This window comes from Pelobates fuscus, chromosome 8 (assembly GCF_036172605.1).
Source record: "Pelobates fuscus isolate aPelFus1 chromosome 8, aPelFus1.pri, whole genome shotgun sequence".
Classification (NCBI taxonomy): domain Eukaryota; kingdom Metazoa; phylum Chordata; class Amphibia; order Anura; family Pelobatidae; genus Pelobates; species Pelobates fuscus.
Genome location: NC_086324.1, coordinates 39,348,662 through 39,367,281, shown reverse-complemented (window position 1 = coordinate 39,367,281; position 18,620 = coordinate 39,348,662). Strand labels below are relative to the sequence as shown.

Here is an 18,620-nt window from a genome sequence, read left to right as displayed (position 1 = left end):
GGTGTAAGGGTTTGAAAGGGGACTAAAGCTGTAGCCGCAATATTAACTTGTGTTATAGGTGCTACCACCCGATAAGGGGAACACCGGTTAGCAATAATTTTCTCCTTTTTAGTTCCCCTCTGCTTTTTCGTATTGCTTTTTTTCACCTATAGAATTTTAATGAATCTAATAATAAAAAAAAAAAGTTATATTTTACTTATTATTTGTTAAGACTACTTTAGGGTTGCTGTAACAGTGCAAAAGCCACAATGAGACTTTATCTAGATATTTTGAACTTCTCTTTAATAACAATAAAAAAAAAAGTTTCAGCCTCCCCTCCCCCCCCACCCTTTTCCTTTTGGGTTGAAGTAACAATTTAAAGGGACACTATAGTCACCTGAACAACTTTAGCTTAATGAAGCAGTTTTGGTGTATAGAACATGCCCCTGTAGCCTCATTGCTCAATCCTCTGCCATTTAGGAGTTAAATCCCTTTGTTTATGAACCCTAGTCACACCTCCCTGCATGTGACTTGCACAGCCTTCCATAAACACTTCCTGTAAAGAGAGCCCTATTTAGGCTCTCTTTATTGCAAGTTCTGTTTAATTACGATTTTTTTTTTCTTCAATTTACATTTTTATTGAAATTTTTCTTGAAAACAACTTTACCATAATATGGGTAATGGAGTTATACTTTGACATTTTAACACGGTTTGACTGAATATGATATAAATAGCATTGTTTATAAAAACAGTGTTCGATTAACCCCTTAAGACCGCAGGACGTACTATGCCGTCCTTATTTTGGTGGCTCTAAAAGCCGCAGGACGGCATAGTACGTCCTGCGATCTTATGTACTTACCCGGTCGCCGGCGATCGCGGTATGGGGGACTTACCTGGGAGCCCAGGGAGTCCCCCTCTGTCCTCTTTGGCCCCCCAGGGCCATGTGATCGCGAGGACCCTGCGATCACATGGACGGCATAGCCGTCCAAGGCAATGCCAGCAGGGGGAGTGCCTGTAATGACAGGTACTCCCCCTGCTGTCTGAGATTCAAATAAAATCCGTTAAAACAGTGTAAAAATAAGATTATATATACTTAGATCATATATATTTATTATATATATGATCTAAGTATATATATGAATATATATATATATATATATATATATATATATATATATATATATATATATATATATATATATATATATATATATATATATAGATAGAACATGGGGGGATGGTTGCACTCACCTAAACATGCTTAAATGGGGTGCTGCTGGGGGCCATATTATACAATAAATACACAAGATCCAGCGCACTCTCCTATCTACTAAACAGCAACTTCAATGTTGACAGATTTTATTAGTTTGTAAAAGTTTTTTTTAAAAACACCTAATCTAGGCAAAAAAATGGGGATTTAGTTACATTATATGATCATACATTGCATAAGCCTGCCACAACGTCAATGTACATTGACGTTGTGGCAGGCTTATGCAATGTATGATCATATAATGTAACTAAATCCCCATTTTTTTGCCTAGATTAGGTGTTTTTAAAAAAAACTTTTACAAACTAATAAAATCTGTCAACATTGAAGTTGCTGTTTAGTAGATAGGAGAGTGCGCTGGATCTTGTGTATTTATTATATATATATATATATATATATATATATATATATATATATATATATATATATATATATATATACACATATACACACATACACATAAATATGCATACACTGTCTACGTGTATTTTAATATTAATATATACATAATTATATATATATATATATATATTAATATCAAAATACACGTACAATGATATTGATTAAATATATATATATATAATTTTCATTATATATATATTTATATATAATAAAAAATAAATACATATATAAATACGTTAAAATAAATAAAAAAATAATAAAAAAGATAAATATATAAACATGCGTAATTTCGTTCTAACTGTATTTTAAAATTAATATATATATATATTGATATCAAAATACATGTAGAACGAAATAATATATATATCTATATACATAAGTATATACGTATATATCACTATGTATATACCTATATATAAATAAAAATAATTAAAAAAATATATACATATATATATATATATATATATATATATATATATATATATATATATATATATATATATATATATATATATATATATATATATATATATATATATATATATATATATATACACACACACACACAGGGGTGTATTTGCCGCGAGGCAAACAAGGCATTTGCCTTGGGCGGCATTTTCCAGGGGGCGGCAAAAAAAGCCGCCCCCAAACGCCCAGGGCAAATGCCTTGTTAGCCTTGCGGCTAACAGACATCCTGGGCTGGTGGCTGCTGGGCTGGTTGCTGGGCGGGCGGCTGGCGAGGGAGCACTTCCTCTGAGCTGTCTGCTCAGCTCCCTCGCGCGCCGCAGAGTGAGGCTGGGAGCCGGAATATGACGTCATATTCCGGCTCCGCCTCCCAGCCTCACTGTGCGGCGCGCGAGGGAGCTGAGCAGACAGCTCAGAGGAAGTGCTCCCTCGCCAGCCGCCCGCCCAGCAACCAGTCCAGCAGCCCGACCGGCAGCCCCACTAGACCCCAGGGAGAGGGAGAACCCCCCCAGCATTCCCAAAGGTAAGGAGGCTGGGGGGGTAAATTAGTGTGTGTGAGTGTGTCTGTTAGTGAGTGTGTCTGTTAGTGAGTGTGTCTGTTAGTGAGTGTGTCTGTTAGTGAGTGTGTCTGTTAGTGAGTGTGTCTGTTAGTGAGTGTGTCTGTTAGTGAGTGTGTCTGTTAGTGAGTGTGTCTGTTAGTGAGTGTGTCTGTTAGTGAGTGTGTCTGTTAGTGAGTGTGTCTGTTAGTGAGTGTGTCTGTTAGTGAGTGTGTCTGTTAGTGAGTGTGTCTGTTAGTGAGTGTGTCTGTTAGTGAGTGTGTCTGTTAGTGAGTGTGTCTGTTAGTGAGTGTGTCTGTTAGTGAGTGTGTCTGTTAGTGAGTGTGTCTGTTAGTGAGTGTGTCTGTTAGTGAGTGTGTCTGTTAGTGAGTGTGTCTGTTAGTGAGTGTGTCTGTTAGTGAGTGTGTCTGTGTCTGACTGTGTGTGTCTGTTAGTGTGTGTGAGTGTGTCTGTTAGTGAGTGTGTGAGTGTGTCTGTTAGCAGCTAACAGACACTCACACACACTGACACACACTCACTAACAGACACACTCACTAACACACACACACTGACACACACTCACTAACAGACACACTCACTAACAGACACACTCACTCACAGACACACACACACAGACACACTCACTAACAGACACACTCACTCACAGACACACACACACAGACACACACACACAGACACACTCACACACAGACACACTCACACACAGACACACTCACACACAGACACACTCACACACAGACACACTCACACACAGACACACTCACACACAGACACACTCACACACAGACACACTCACACACAGACACACTCACACACAGACACACTCACACACAGACACACTCACACACAGACACACTCACACACAGACACACTCACACACAGACACACTCACACACAGACACACTCACACACAGACACACTCACACACAGACACACTCACACACAGACACACTCACACACAGACACACTCACACACAGACACACTCACACACAGACACACTCACACACAGACACACTCACACACAGACACACTCACACACAGACACACTCACACACAGACACACTCACACACAGACACACTCACACACAGACACACTCACACACAGACACACTCACACACAGACACACTCACACACAGACACACTCACACACAGACACACTCACACACAGACACACTCACACACAGACACACTCACACACTCACACACACACACACACTGACAGATACGCATCCATTAGCTAACAGTTAGCTAATGGATGCGTATCTGTCAGTGTGTGTGTATTTAGAAGGCGGGGGAAGGGTTGGGTGGGGGTGGCGGGGGGTGAGGGGGGCGCCTGAGTTTTGTCCTGCCTAGGGCAGCACAAAACCAGGATACACCCCTGCACACACACACACATATATATATATATATATAATAATTCTACGCATATATTTATGTAATAATTTTACATAATTAGGTCATTTTATTAATTACAATTTGCAGGACCTGCCTGCCAACCCAGGCCAAAAGTTCAGGGAATTACATTGTCTAGCACTATATTTAACTCTGTAACTTTCCAAGACACCATGAAACCTGTACATGGGGGGTACTGTTTTACTCGGAAGACTTCGCTGAACACAAATATTAGTGTTTCAAAACAGTAAAATATATTACAACGACGATATCGTCAGTGACAGTGACATTTTTTGCATTTTTCACACACAAATGGCACTTACACGGACGATATAATTGTTGTGATACGTTTTACTGTTTTGAAACACTAATATTTGTGTTCAGCGAAGTCTCCTGAGTATAACAGTACCCCTCATGTACAGGTTTTATGGTGTTTTCAAAAGTTACAGAGTCAAATATAAGGTTTGCGTTTCAGTTTTTTCACATTAAAATTCGCCAGGTTGCCTTTCAGACCGTATGGTAGCCCAGGAATGAAAATTATCCCCATGATGGCATACCATTTGCAATAGTAGACAACCCAGGGTATTGCAAATAGGGTATGTTCAGTTTTTTTAGTAGCCACTTAGTCACAAACACTGGCCAAAATTTGCGTTCAAATTAGTTTTTTGCATTTTCAAATATTAACACTAACTTTGGCCAGTGTTTGTGACTAAGTGGCTACTAAAAAAGACTGGACATACTCCATTTGCAATACCTTGGGTTGTCTACTTTTGCAAATGGTATGCCATCATGGGGGTAATTCTTATTTCTGGGCTACCATATGGTCTCAAAGGCAACGTAACCAATCTGGCGAATTTCAATGTAAAAAAACTGAAATATGTAACACGCTATATTTGACCCTGTAACTTCCCAAAACCCCATAAAACCTGTACATAGGGGGTACTGTTTTACACGCGAGACATCGCTGAATACAAATATGTGTATTGTATTGCAGTAAAAGCAAACAGTATTATGACATTCACAGTTAGAATGTCACGTAGAACTAAAAAAATTTAAAAAATTCTTATTTTCTCCCATTTTTTAAATATATTTTTCATATTAAATTATGTTCCATACCTAAATATTTGATGTTAAACGAAAGCCCCGTTTCCCCTGAATAAAATTATATATAATAATGGGGGGTGCATTTAATATGAAAGAGGTGAATTATGGTTGGACAGACATATAGCGCAAATGCCAGGTTTTGTTTACGTTTTTTTGGATCACAACTTGTACATTTGGCTGCGGTCTTAAGGGGTTAAGTAGGTCATGGGAACATTATTACATAAGGAAACAATATTACATAAGGAAACAATATATATGAGCGGTGCAGAGCAGGGGATAACGTAGATGCAGCAAAACGCGTTAATGTGCGGTTAAGGACAGTTGTGTCTGCGTCTCCCTCTATTGACCTTATTAAACCTATCATGTTGAAGTGTTGGGGTTTTAGGGAGTTCAGCGGGCTCCCATGGCTCATGGTGTGGAGCCAACTTGGTTCTAGTCCCATTAAGCAAGTCTCTGGATTTTGAGATGCCCAACCGAGTGCCGGGATGTGTTTATGCTCGTTTCTTTACTTCTCTGTGAAGGCTGTGCCTTTTTGTTCGGGGATTTAGCCTGCTGTTGGGACCCGAAGGTGTTGCTGGTTGTAGGCTCCCGGTCTTTTTTGGGTGTCTCTAGGAGTGCCTCTGAGGTGTTTGCACGTGTGCGGGACGGGAGTCCGAGTTTCTGCATCAGCAGTTCTGGGTCTTCTGTTGACGTCAGCATTGCTGTCGTGTCTCCACTGGTTATCACTAGGGATCCCCCCCAGCGATACCGTATAGAGTGTTCTCTGAGCTTTCTGGCAGTGGAGGCTAGCTTCCTCCTTTCCGCTAGGGCAGAGAATGGTATGTCCGCGTAGATAGAGATCGTCTGGCCTTTTTTATATTACCGATCCCTGTTCTCTAGAGCCCATCAAAACCGCTGCCTACACTGCAATATCCTGGGTCATGGCAATTACGTCTCTGGGCGCGTCGCTTGGGGCCGCAGCTGACTTTCTCACTCTGAATGCTGAGGTGATAGTGTGCTGGGAAGTGTTGTCTCTGATGCCCGTGGTGTATTAGGTCCCTCACAGCGGGGAGAGCTCATCGGGTCAACCTCTTCCTGGGAGGCCTCTGATGGCTCCGGCGTCCCATGAGTTTCTTGGAGGTGAGACTTCTTGTGCTTGCGCCCCATAGCTTCTGTGTGTGGGGGGTGTCGGTTTGGTCGTTATGAGTGCTCGTTTTGTGGCTCTTTCGTCGATTCTTTCCCCGTCTCTAACTGAGCTTGAGGGAGATGCGTCTGTTTACAAGCGCTGTAGGTCATGCCCCCCCAATTACGATTTTCTTATCCCCTGCTATGTTAATAGCTTGCTAGACACTGCAAGTATGTGATTAAAGTTCAATTTAGAGATTGAGATACAATTATTTAAGGTAAATTACATCTGTTTGAAAGTGAAACCAGTTTTTGTTTCATGCAGGCTCTGTCAATCATAGCCAGGGGAGGTGTGGCTAGGGCTGCATAAACAGAAACAAAGTGATTTAACTCCTAAATGACAGTGAATTGAGCAGTGACATTGCAGGGGAATGATCTATACACTAAAACTGCTTTATTTAGCTAAAGTAATTTAGGGGACTATAGTGTTCCTTTAAACTTGAAATTTACTTTGAATCCTTTCCAATTCATTAAACAAACCAAAAGAGGATGCAAAAGAAAGAAGCAGGATTAGTCTGGTATGCAAAGTTGCAAACTGAACAAGTTCTCCCTCTAAAGGCATAAGTAAAACTAGTTTGAGCACTCACTGGAGACCCACTAAATGTGTACACACACACAAAAAGCTCTGCTTCAAGTACTTCTTCCCACGCCTATGAAAAAAATCAATAAACTTATTATAGCACGTGTATTATGTATATGCAATAAAATACTAAAAATTATTATTATTTTTTTTTTTAAATCCTCAAACAATGGAATACACTCACAAGCATTTTTTTGTTTTCTAACTCCCCTCACGTGTTCACCATGGGGTCATGCTATATGAAGATGAGAACATTTTAATATTTTTCTCTCTCACCATGTTTGAGTTTCTATCACCTTTTCTGACACTTCGGCTACTATAAAACACGCAATTGTCTGAGAAACTCTTTATTGTCCAGAACATGGGGACCCAGCATTCTATCACCAGTCAAGGCACTGAAACAAGGGGACCCAGCATTCTATCACCAGTCAAGGCACTGAAACAAGGGGACCCAGCATTCTATCACCAGTCAAGGCACTCAAATAAGGTGATCCAGCATTCTAAGAACCAATCAAGGCACTAAATAAATAAGGGGATGCAAAATTCTAACTCAAGACAATGCATAAAAAAAAAAAAAAAAAAAAAAAAGGGATCACTACGGTTTTGATGACAAATCCTTCTACCTGCGGATGGGCAGCACATGAAAAGTTGTGCCCTGCATGGAGTAAAATGTACGCCGTGTAGGCAGGAAAGTTATTAATCTAAGGAAAGTGTCCTGCCCTTCCTACCATGCATTGTAATTCTCTTCCAATATGTGAAGTACAGAGCAGCACTTTTCATGCAGTGTATCAATAAGGAGGGGTATAGCACAGAGCAGCACTTTCTAATGCAGTGTATCAATAAGGAGCAGTTTATTGGGAGCCATGGTGGGTCTGATAACCCAGTGGGGGGGGGGGGGTATAGCACAGAGCAGCACTTTTCATACAGTTTATCAATAAGGAGAAGTTTATTGGGAGCCAGTGGGGGGTCTGATAACCCAGTGGGGTGTATAGCACAGAGCAGCACTTTTCATGCAGTGTATCAGTAAGGAGCAGTTTATTGGGAGCCAGTGGGGGCTGTGATAACCCAGTGGGGTGTGGGGAGTATAGCACAGTGTATCAATAAGGGGGGACTCCGACTCCCACCATGTCCATTATTCGTGCAGCCCGAGCCCAGCAGGCCGGCGTTGTGCGCACTCACCTCACGCGGGATGGTCACGGCGAGCTCTGGGGCCGGCAATCCTACGGCTTTATCTCCAGAGTAACCGGGCGACAGGGGCCCCTGGGATGTGCGGGAAAACACAGCAACTCCGAAAGCATCCGGGCCCTGACCCGCCTCCCCTCACACGCCACAGCAAGCGCGTCCACGGCAGGCAGCGGAGATCGAAAACCGAGCGGCCGAAACGCGGCTGCGACCCAAGATGGCGTCGGGCTGGAGATCACGTGACTCGCCCCACACACGCAAGCTGAGAGCTGGCTGGAAGGGATCGCGTTATCGGCGGTCGACTCGTTCTGCCTCCTCCAAGGCGACGCTCTCCCCTGGGCACGCGGCTCTGCGGCTGCGCACTGAGTCTGACCTTCAGCGCGCGAACTAGCGGACTGCGCACGCGCAAACCAAGGTTGCCATGGAGCGCCTGTACCCCACTACTGCTGTTACCGCCTCTAGCAGGCCTGGCAGCTGCAAACCTTACAATGTATCCCGACTGCGTGTCTTCTTATCACACATACACCATGATAATCGGGCGCGCTCTTAAGACGTCATCCTTCAAAGTGCAGAGAGTTATAAACACCAGAGACAAAGCGCCAACCAGGCAGCCATGTTTGAGGAGACCAGATGACATTTCTCTATTACAGGGCTGGCTACCTTCTCAAAGTGCAGCAATTCTGGGGCCACATGGCTCTCCTCTCTAATTCGTGATTCCTTTACTAGATTAGTAAAAATAATAAGAAAAAAAACCCACATTTAGTTCATGTTAGTGTCATCTGATTTTAAATAAAAATCTTTGGAAAATAAACATGTTTATTTAGTTTATTCTATTTTTTTTATTATTGTTTTTTAGGTTTGCAGTTGTTTCTAGTGTTTAAGACGTGGAATGCAGGCTTTGCAGGATGACGTCATATGTGCGCCAGGAAGTGTGAGACCTGCCTGTAGGTTGTCACATGTTTCATGGGCTCTAAGACTTCCTGCAGGTCAGTCCATTGGGTTTACAGCAGATCTGTAAGTGTAATTATCCTTTATGTAATTGGGAGGAATTCAAAGTATTTTATAGAAAGTCCACACAGTGAAACGTTTATTGTTTGCCTTACAATTTAGGAAATCCTTATTTTTATTACACAACAGCAGCTTTATTCAATGTGAAATACAAATTTAAACCACTTCACAATTATCCTGTAAAACTCTTTAAATAAAATATGCAAGATGTAAGAAATCAAAGCGATCGACACATGCATTTGTTGATAATAACCTTGGCAATGATACATTAAGCTGTAGTTGTTCAGGTGACTATAGTGTCCCTTTAATTAATGATGTAATCGCTAATGGTCTGCCTAATACAAATATTTTTGTACTGGACACATATCTCGTCTGCATGATGTATGACAGTTTATGAAAAGTACTAGCCTGCAGATTGCAATATTTGTATTAATCTAAAAGAAATTGCAGTACATAAATATTTCACACTGAATGGATTGGATTCCACTAGCTTTTTCCCATATGTTTGAATGTATTAAATATGACCACATTCAATGGTCTCTGTCATTGTAAGACATACAGGGTTATTCATACAAGTGAGAATCGTTGTGAATTTAAAGAGATTTCAAAATGTAGGGCCAAAATTGCAGAACTGGGAATATTCCTCAGCTCAGCTATGCTTCGGGTTTGGTTAATTTGGCCTTAACCCCTTAAGGACACATGACATGTGTGACATGTCATGATTCCCTTTTATTCCAGAAGTTTGGTCCTTAAGGGGTTAAAGGGTTACTCCGAGGATTATAAGCACTACAGCCCACCGTAATGCTTATGATGTTAGTAATAATCCTGAATGACATCTGGCTTCTGCAGATGCCTAACTCGCCAGTCACCTGTGAACTTAAAGACAATAAATGATCCTCTGTGCATACAAATATGCACAGAATTGACAAATGCCAGCCGGGTACTCTTCTATTTAGAAACTGAAACATGGGCATTTGCAGAATAGAACAGGAAGGACAAGTACCCACAATCTACCTGTGCTCACAAGCAACCTGTCTTTGTTCACTTGAAAAAAAAAAAGATTTTATGTGAGGAAATTAGTGATTTAAAAAAAAAATTGTAGGTACAGTCTGAGCATCAAAACAACTTTAAAATAAACAAGTGGTTTTGGAGTATAGATCATAACCCTCCAGTCTCTCTGTTCAACTGTTTACTTCTTAAGAGTTAATTCACTTTGTTTATGAAGCCTTAACCACACTTCCCCTGCTTGACCTACACAGTCTCCCTACACATATCACGAAAAGAGATATAATGTTTAAACGTCCTTTATTGCACATTCTGTTTAATTTTAGAATTTCTTATCACCAGCTCTGTTGAGAACCTGCTAGAGCCTTCAGGGGCTCCGATGTGTGATTACAGTTCCATTAACCTAACAAGACAGAAAAAAAACTTGTAAAGTAAACAAAGTGTGCTGTCACATCTGATTGAAAATTAAACCTTTTTTTTTTTCATGCAGGCTGTGCGAGTCACGGCCAGGGATATGTAACTAGGGCTTCTTAAACAAAACAAAAATTGATTTCCCTCCTAAATGGCAGATAATTGAGCAGTGAGACTGCAGTGAGATCTATACACCAAAACTATTTAATTAAGCTGATGTTGAGTATCCCTTTAAGCATTCTGTTTTCTGTGCATTACCCATCCAATGTATCTCAAATGTGTCCCTGTCCAGTGCTTTCAGTCCTCTCTAAGTGAAGTGTCTGATCATGTTTCCAGCCTTTGATTTCAGCTATTTACTTTCCATCTTTTTCATTGCAGATCTTCACAATCATGTTTTTATTATTAACTAAAATCATTAAAACATAAACCAATGAAGATTGAAATATATTCTGCAGAATCAATTGACTTTTCAGAGAAGGAACAATTATTTTTTGTTTCCTGAGATTTGCCTCTACAGCCGCAGGACATGTTTCGTTGTCTCAGCCGATGCCGTCTTTCTCTGAGGATAAATCAGACCCGCTTTATGACTACAGATCCATTACTGGATCAGCTGAAGACATGTGTTGGTGAAGATCAAGTTCTTCAGTTGATTGGGAAAAACAAAGCTAAACTCTCAGTCACTCATGTGGGTTATGCAATCAACATGCTCTGGCATTTCCAGAAAGAGAAGGCAAACACGCAAAGAACCATCGACCAGATTAGACATCACCCTGACTTCATTGCTTTGCGCATTTTAGCGGAGAATAAAATTGACCTAATGGATGACAATATCTTAGTAGAAACTCTGTACAACATGCTACGGTGAATATTAAGGCACATTAATTTATGTAATAAAAAACTGTATACTGCAGCTTTTACATTTAATACTATTTTTCTTTTATTCAAAGGTTTAATGTGGAAGAACACGATTCTCTTATACAACAGCTGGTTGTGGAAGGATGGAAAAGACTAGAAGGGCAAGTATACAGTTGTGTATCTTGATGAACTTTAGTATTTGTTTCTTTGTGGGTGGTTTGTTAGTTAGTGAACCCCCATTTTCTTCTTGATGTAAAGTAACAGCTTAGTCAATAGCAATCCTAGAGGTATGTGCATTGTTTTTGTTTTGTTTTACCTTGTTTGCTTTTTAGCAACTTAACCCCTTAAGGACCAAACTTCTGGAATAAAAGGGAATCATGACATGTCAGACATGTCATGTGTCCTTAAGGGGTTAAAGGCACCCTCCAAACACCATAACCATTACATTGAGTTGTAGTGGTTATGGTGCCAAGAGCACCTTGGCTGTTTTTGAGCAGTTTACATTTTATTTGTCGTCTGCTGGGCCACAGTCTAGAAATACAGACACTCCTGCTCAGAAACCTCCAATTATTCTCCTGAGCTGAGCCCTGCAGTGCCGGTTTAGCTCTGAGACGGGAGCTTCTGGCAACTGTTTTAAACCACTTTGGCTACTTACAATAGGGAGGCGCCAGGCATTCCTTTAAGGTGGAAGTATTACAATTTCCAAAACAACTGTTACCATTTTTGTTGGAATATATGAAAGTGCATCTTTGTTCAAATGGAGGCCTCAGCGGAAGGATGCAATGAGATGTGTAGATTTTGAGATTCTTATGTGTTTAATATATTTTACAAGCTGTGTGTAGCAATAGCAAATCGCACTAAAGTAAATTGAAGAAACCGTTACACTCTACAACAGGCATAGGCAACCTTCGGCACTCTAGATGTTTTGGACTACACCACCCATGATGCTTTGCTAGTAGTAGTCCACAACATTTAGAGTGCCGAAGGTTGCCTACCCCTGCTCTACAACCATGAATTGCTAAAACACTTTGGGGTTTATTTACCATATACCAAACTGTAGGGACGTTCAATAAACTGTTTTGTAACGTGTGCTAAAAATGCCAAACTCTAACTAGAGGTGGGTCGGAGTTGCTTCCCCAGTTTGTCTATTTTGGTGTAAATTTTGTACTTTGGTTTTCAGTTCACAGCAGTTGATAAAATAATAATAATATACTACCCTTTCTTGCTAATCCCATCTTTAGCAATACAAATCTAATATTTTTTTTCCCATTTCAACATTCTATGTAAGTAGATAAAAGTGCACATTGTAGCATAATGTATAATCTAATCGTATTTTTTTCACAGTCCTATCCAAAGTCATGTTTAAATCTTGCTATTGTTTTGCAGATATTAATAGATATTTTTTTTTTCTACATAGGTTTAACGTGTCAGAACTGTCTAAATTTTCGGTCTGTCTGACAGAGCAGCATATGAATACAAGCCCAATTATAGGGCAAATAGCCAGTATTGTGGATAAAAGACTGGACGATCTGCAAGATGCAAGGTAAACTATGCCAGAGAGCTTGAGTCCAGTGGGAACGGATGGGGATGTTGTTCATTTGCTATGTTGTTGAAGGGAATTGCATTTTAACCTGGTGGCAACACGTTGAAGACAGATGGACAATGACCGTATAAGAAGGACAGACAGTGGCAGCATGGGAGGGGCGGACTGACAGTGATACAATAAAGACATTGACTGCAAGCACAGACAGTTAAGGAAATACACTACAAGACCAACAGGGCGACTTTATGGTTTGAAATTAATTGAGAGAAGCAGGGTATGATGGCGAAGTGAAGTGATAATAGTGTGTGTGAATCAAAAGAGAGGTGGGAGTGATCTTAACAAATTCCCACATATATTAAAGTGACACTATAGTCACCTGAACAACTTTAGCTTAATGAAGCAGTTTTGGTGTATAGAACATGCCCCTGCAGCCTCACTGCTCAATCCTCTGCCTTTTAGGAGTTAAATCCCTTTGTTTATGAACCCTAGTCACACCTCCCTGCATGTGACTTGCACAGCCTTCTGTAAACACTTCCTGTAAAGAGAGCCCTATTTAGGCTTTCTTTATTGCAAGTTCTGTTTAATTAAGATTTTCTTATCCCCTGCTATGTTAATAGTTTGCTAGACACTGCAAGAGCCTCCTGTATGTGATTAAAGTTCAATTTAGAGATTGAGATACAATTATTTAAGGTAAATTACATCGGTTTGAAAGTAAAACCAGTTTTCTTTTCATGCAGGCTCTGTCAATCATAGCCAGGGGAGGTGTGGCTAGGGCTGCATAAACAGAAACAAAGTGATTTAACTCCTAAATGACAGTGAATTGAGCAGTGAAATTGCAGGGGAATGATCTATACACTAAAACTGCTTTATTTAGCTAAAGTAATTTAGGTGACTATAGTGTTCCTTTAATTTACTATCCAATTTGTGAAGTCATTCATAGTTATATTTTGATGTTATTAATTATTTTAGCTAAACTAAGCAATATCATTCTTCTTCCCAGAATCCTCTCCAGTTTAATGGTCAGCATCTGTGCAGTCATTTCCCCGAGACTACGAGATCGACTTATCGAGAAAGCCGAGTCTCTTATGGATGCAACAGGAAACTGTCATTTCAACCAGCCACGCAGGATTGTGCAATTCCTCAGAAATATTAAATATACACACAGGCCACTTTTAGAAAAGTGTACCCAGAGATTCATTCAGGGTATTAATGAAATGGACCCAGAAATACTATGCATTGTCATTGGTTTGTACCAATCTCTACAGTTCCACAACTCAGATTTTCGATTGATGGCAAAGGCTCGGTTGTTGGAAGTAATAGACCAGTGTCATGATATTGGTAACTTTACTAAATTATTTGCTACACTTGGACCTATGGCCAATCAAGAGATCCGAGAAAAGTAAGCATATTCATTTTTGTTTTCTATACTTGCAATTTTTTTAAAGAGATGTTTCTCTTGTATTGGGTAAATCAAATTAAAGATATTTTATTTATTTATTTTCTTTTCAATAATAAGAAAACTTTAGTGGAGAACCATTACAGACCAATGTGCTCATATGTTTTCCTAATGATACCATCCCACCGGGCTCTAGGGGTAGGAAGGGGTTAAACACTTACCGGCGCTAGAGACTCTCCTCCCTCTTCCGCCGAATGCGCATGCGCGGCAAGAGACATTGAGACAGCCACTAGAGGCTGGATTAACCCTCTGAAACTGCTATGTTTACAGCAGGCAAGGTTAACCCTAGATGGACCTGGCAACCAGACCACTTCATTGAGCTGAAGTGGTCAGGGTGCCTATAGTGGTCCTTTAACGGTGTGATCTTATCTGAATTTCTAGCATCAGTTATCATTGTGCTATCTTTTATGTAAATACTAAATTCCTTTAGCATTGCTGTGATATTTTTTTTTCTCTGATTTATGTTGATACCATGTCAATTAAGTTCTAGGGGAGATTTACAATAGTATAATTATTTTAGAAATGAATTGATATGTGATGGAATATTGTTACTAACAGCCTATTGATTATATATCTGTATGAAAATATGTACTGTTACTTGCTAAGTATACTGACCTCTACTGGTAGGGCGATGAGTTAGCAGTCCAGACATTATTTAAGACAAGTGGTTATGGTTACCATATTTTTTTCATATTTTATGGCTATTGTTATATCAAATATTCACAGATTTTTGTCATGCATGTTACATATTATTATTTATTATTTGTCACAATAAATAATATTTTTATAATCGGTTGTGATTAAGGTGTGAAATATAAATTGCTAACAAACGTTCTCCAGGGTCTATAAGAGTTAAGATAGTGAGTAACTCTTAACTTGAAACCAATCAAGGGCCAACATAATGTTTTTTGATATTAATAAAACATATTTATTTATTTTCAATAATTTGTATAAAATATTTTTTTTAATATTTAATACCCCAGAAATATTCTCACAACATTTAGGTTTCTGTTTTCAATTATAGAAACTGCAACAAGTGTTAGATGTTCTTCATCTGGGTCGCTATCCACTGAGCTATGTCACCATCGGTTCTTTGTTACGTGTGGTCTTATTGATAATATGGAAGAACTGCTAATATCATTCCCTATTTTTCTCAATAAACCTTTGTGTATATTTCATATTATAGCCTTTTCCTGGTTATTTATGCCTTTTCCATATGTTTTCCACAGACTTGAAGAAGATGCCATGAGTGTGGTTGACAAAATGAGCCCTCAACAGATTATGGCCATTCTTGGAACCCTGGAGGAAATGGAATGTAGAAACATCACCCTAATCCAGAAGTAATACACATGCTTCAAATAGTTTCTTATTCTACCTTGTCTTGTGCATGTTTAGTATTACAATGTAGACTATTTAAAGGGACACTCCACACACCTAAAGCATTTAAGCTTGCTGAAGTGCTTTTTTTGACTGTGATCTGTATTTTTCATTTTTCAAAAAGTGCAGATGTGAATAGAAATTAGCACTTTTATAAATGAACCTTGTCACACCCTCCATGGCTGTCAATCAGGCAACCAGTCCTGATACTTCCTGGCTTGTTAAGCTCAGTGGAACAAAATTGAACAGGAAAGCAGTTGCTCTGAGCATCTGCCTTGTAAAGACTTCTCATTGAGCTGCATTATGAAGTCTGTGATTGGATAGCAACAGAAAGGCGGGGTTATAAGAGAAAGACTTGCAAAGGCTGCAGACAAGAGATCTGCAGCATCTGCGGGCTGTTTTAGATAGCTCTCCAATGGAAAACTGCATAATTAAATATGTACATTGTTTCATTGGGGGTATATTTACTAAATAGTTATATAGTAGAATGGGCATAGGAGAGTGGAATGGGCTACAAGACCATCGCCAAGCAGCTTGGCGAGAAGGTGACAACAGTTGGTGCAATTATTCGCAAATGGCAGAAACACAAAATAAATGTCACCCTTGGTCTGGTGCTCCATGCAAGATCCCACCTTGTGGAGTTTCAATGATCATGAGAACGGTGAGGAATCAGCCCAGAACTACCCGGGAGGATCTTGTTAATGATCTCAAGGGAGCTGGGACCATATTTACCAAGTAAACAGGGGCCATGTACTATCAAATCTTGGATGAAAACCTCCTTCCCTCAGCCAGAGCATTGAAAATGGGTCGTGGGTGGGTATTCCAGCATGACAATGACCCAAAACACACAGCCAAGGTAACAAAGGCGTGGCTCAAGTGGTTAGCCAGTCTCCAGACCTTAATCCCATAGAAAATCTGTTGTGGAAGCTGAAAGTTCGAGTTGCCAAACGTCCGCCTCGAAACCTTAATGACTTGGAGAGGATCTGCAAAGAGGAGTGGGACAAAATCCCTCCTGAGATGTGTACTAACCTGGTGACCAACTACAAGAAACATCTGACCTCTGTGGTTACCAACAAGGGTTTTGCCACCAAGTACTAAGTCGAAGGGGTCAAATACTTATTTCACTCATTGACATGCAAATCAATTTATAACTTTTTTGAAATGCGTTTTTCTGGATTTTGTTGTTGTTGTTATTCTGTCTCTCACCATTAAAATTATAGACTGATCATTTCTTTGTCGGTGGACAAACATTCAAAATCAGCAGGGGATCAAATACTTTTTTCCCTGTGCATGGGCAGTTTGTGATTGACAGGTGAGAGAAACACAGATCTCTGCAAAGAGAAGGAAACATTCAGTGTCCCATCTGCACATTAACCCTTGATGTGCTGAGTTTAACTTATCAGGTCAGACTCCATAGACCAGAATGAGAGCCTCCTGATTGTCCCAGGCACATCTCAAGGCTGATAATGTAAAGTCTGGGAATTTGCACCCTAAACGTATATTTGGTTTTTAATGTTATATACATAATGGATTATAGATGGGGGTCATTTGCAGCTTCTAGTGCTTTATGTTATACAGTCATATCATCTGATAGAATGATACAAATTGAAGGTAACTGATTTAGAAACATAGAATGTGACAGCAGATAAGAACCATTCGGCCCATCTAGTCGCCCAATTTTCTAAATACTTTCATTAGTCCCTGGCCTTATTTTATAGCTAGGATAGCCTTATGTCTATCCCACACATGCTTAAACTCCTTTACTGTGTTAACCTCTACCACTTCAGCTGGGAGGCTATTCCATGCATCCACTACCCTCTCAGTAAAGTAATTTTTCCTGATATTATTTTTAAACCTTTGTCCCTCTAATTTAAGACTATGTCCTCTTGTTGTGGTAGTTTGTCTTCTTTTAAATATAGTCTTTTCATTTAGTTTGATTTATTTATTTTCAGCATTTTGTGTTTATTAAAACAATGTAAACAGAATTCATTGTTTGTATTTTGTATAGGGTTGCTTCACTGTTACACAAGTATTTGGATTTCTACAGACCAATAGATTTGGCTAAAGTAACCCAAGCGTTGGTGTTTATGCACTGCCAGACACCTGAGGTATTTGCACAGCTACAGAAGCTTTTAATAAGGTAATAATGTTTCTTTTTTTCTGTCATCTCTTCGGTTGCTAGTTGCGTGCATGTTGGACTGTTAGAAAGCATCTCTTGGGAATTATGCACATCCTATCGTCATTGTTACATATCTTACACTGATGGATAGAAGTTCCTTGCATAGGATGCACATGTCCTGCTCTACCTAAATGTAGTGTTGTGTTTTGTTACAAGGGTACTCCAAACACCAAGGATTATACAACAACCATGACCACTTCAGAGATTCAAAGTGGTCATGGTGCTTAGAGTTTATATGTGCAGCATTTTGCTTTTAAAACACTGAAAATACTAGATATTCACCTTTGACATCAACATTAGCCAGCCAGATTAAAGTTAATGGCTGGCTGATTCTGTGCAAAATTCGCATAATGGTGCCAGACAGCCAATCATGGCATGGATCCCCCTCCCCCACCCATATCGCCACTGTCCTCTCCTCATACATCCTTCCTGACCTTCCTCCCTTTGTAGTGAGGAAGAGTAAAGTGGGGGTGGGGGCAGGGAAGCACAGAAAGGGTTACTACATCTCCAAAACCAGTGTTTTATGAAAACACCAATTTTTGGTTGGAGTAATCCTTTAACCCAGTGGTAGTCAACCTTTTTTTACCTACCGCCCACTAATGCATCTTTTTGGTTGAAAAAATTTCCTTACCGCCCACCAGTTTTGGCGCAAATGCGGAATATTTTTTAGAAAGGGTGTTTTACAAAAAATA

The 18,620-nt window shown here is 39.8% G+C and overlaps 2 protein-coding genes across 2 annotated transcripts in view; one reads left to right on the top strand and one right to left on the bottom strand.

Moving 5' to 3' along the window:
- The window catches only part of PPIG (peptidylprolyl isomerase G), a 35,603-nt gene extending 27,262 nt beyond the window's left edge, over positions 1-8,341 (bottom strand). The window contains exon 1 of the mRNA XM_063429703.1: positions 8,092-8,341. The gene's annotated coding sequence lies outside the window, so the exon portion shown is untranslated. The remainder of the gene's footprint in view (positions 1-8,091) is intronic.
- Positions 8,342-9,031: 690 nt separating this feature from the next.
- The window catches only part of FASTKD1 (FAST kinase domains 1), a 39,032-nt gene continuing 29,443 nt past the window's right edge, over positions 9,032-18,620 (top strand). The window contains exons 1-7 of the mRNA XM_063428632.1: positions 9,032-9,108; positions 10,897-11,379; positions 11,466-11,534; positions 12,791-12,916; positions 13,917-14,315; positions 15,602-15,712; positions 17,758-17,889. Coding sequence (XP_063284702.1) covers positions 11,045-11,379; positions 11,466-11,534; positions 12,791-12,916; positions 13,917-14,315; positions 15,602-15,712; positions 17,758-17,889 — 1,172 coding nt within the window. The 5' untranslated portion in view covers positions 9,032-9,108; positions 10,897-11,044. The remainder of the gene's footprint in view (positions 9,109-10,896; positions 11,380-11,465; positions 11,535-12,790; positions 12,917-13,916; positions 14,316-15,601; positions 15,713-17,757; positions 17,890-18,620) is intronic.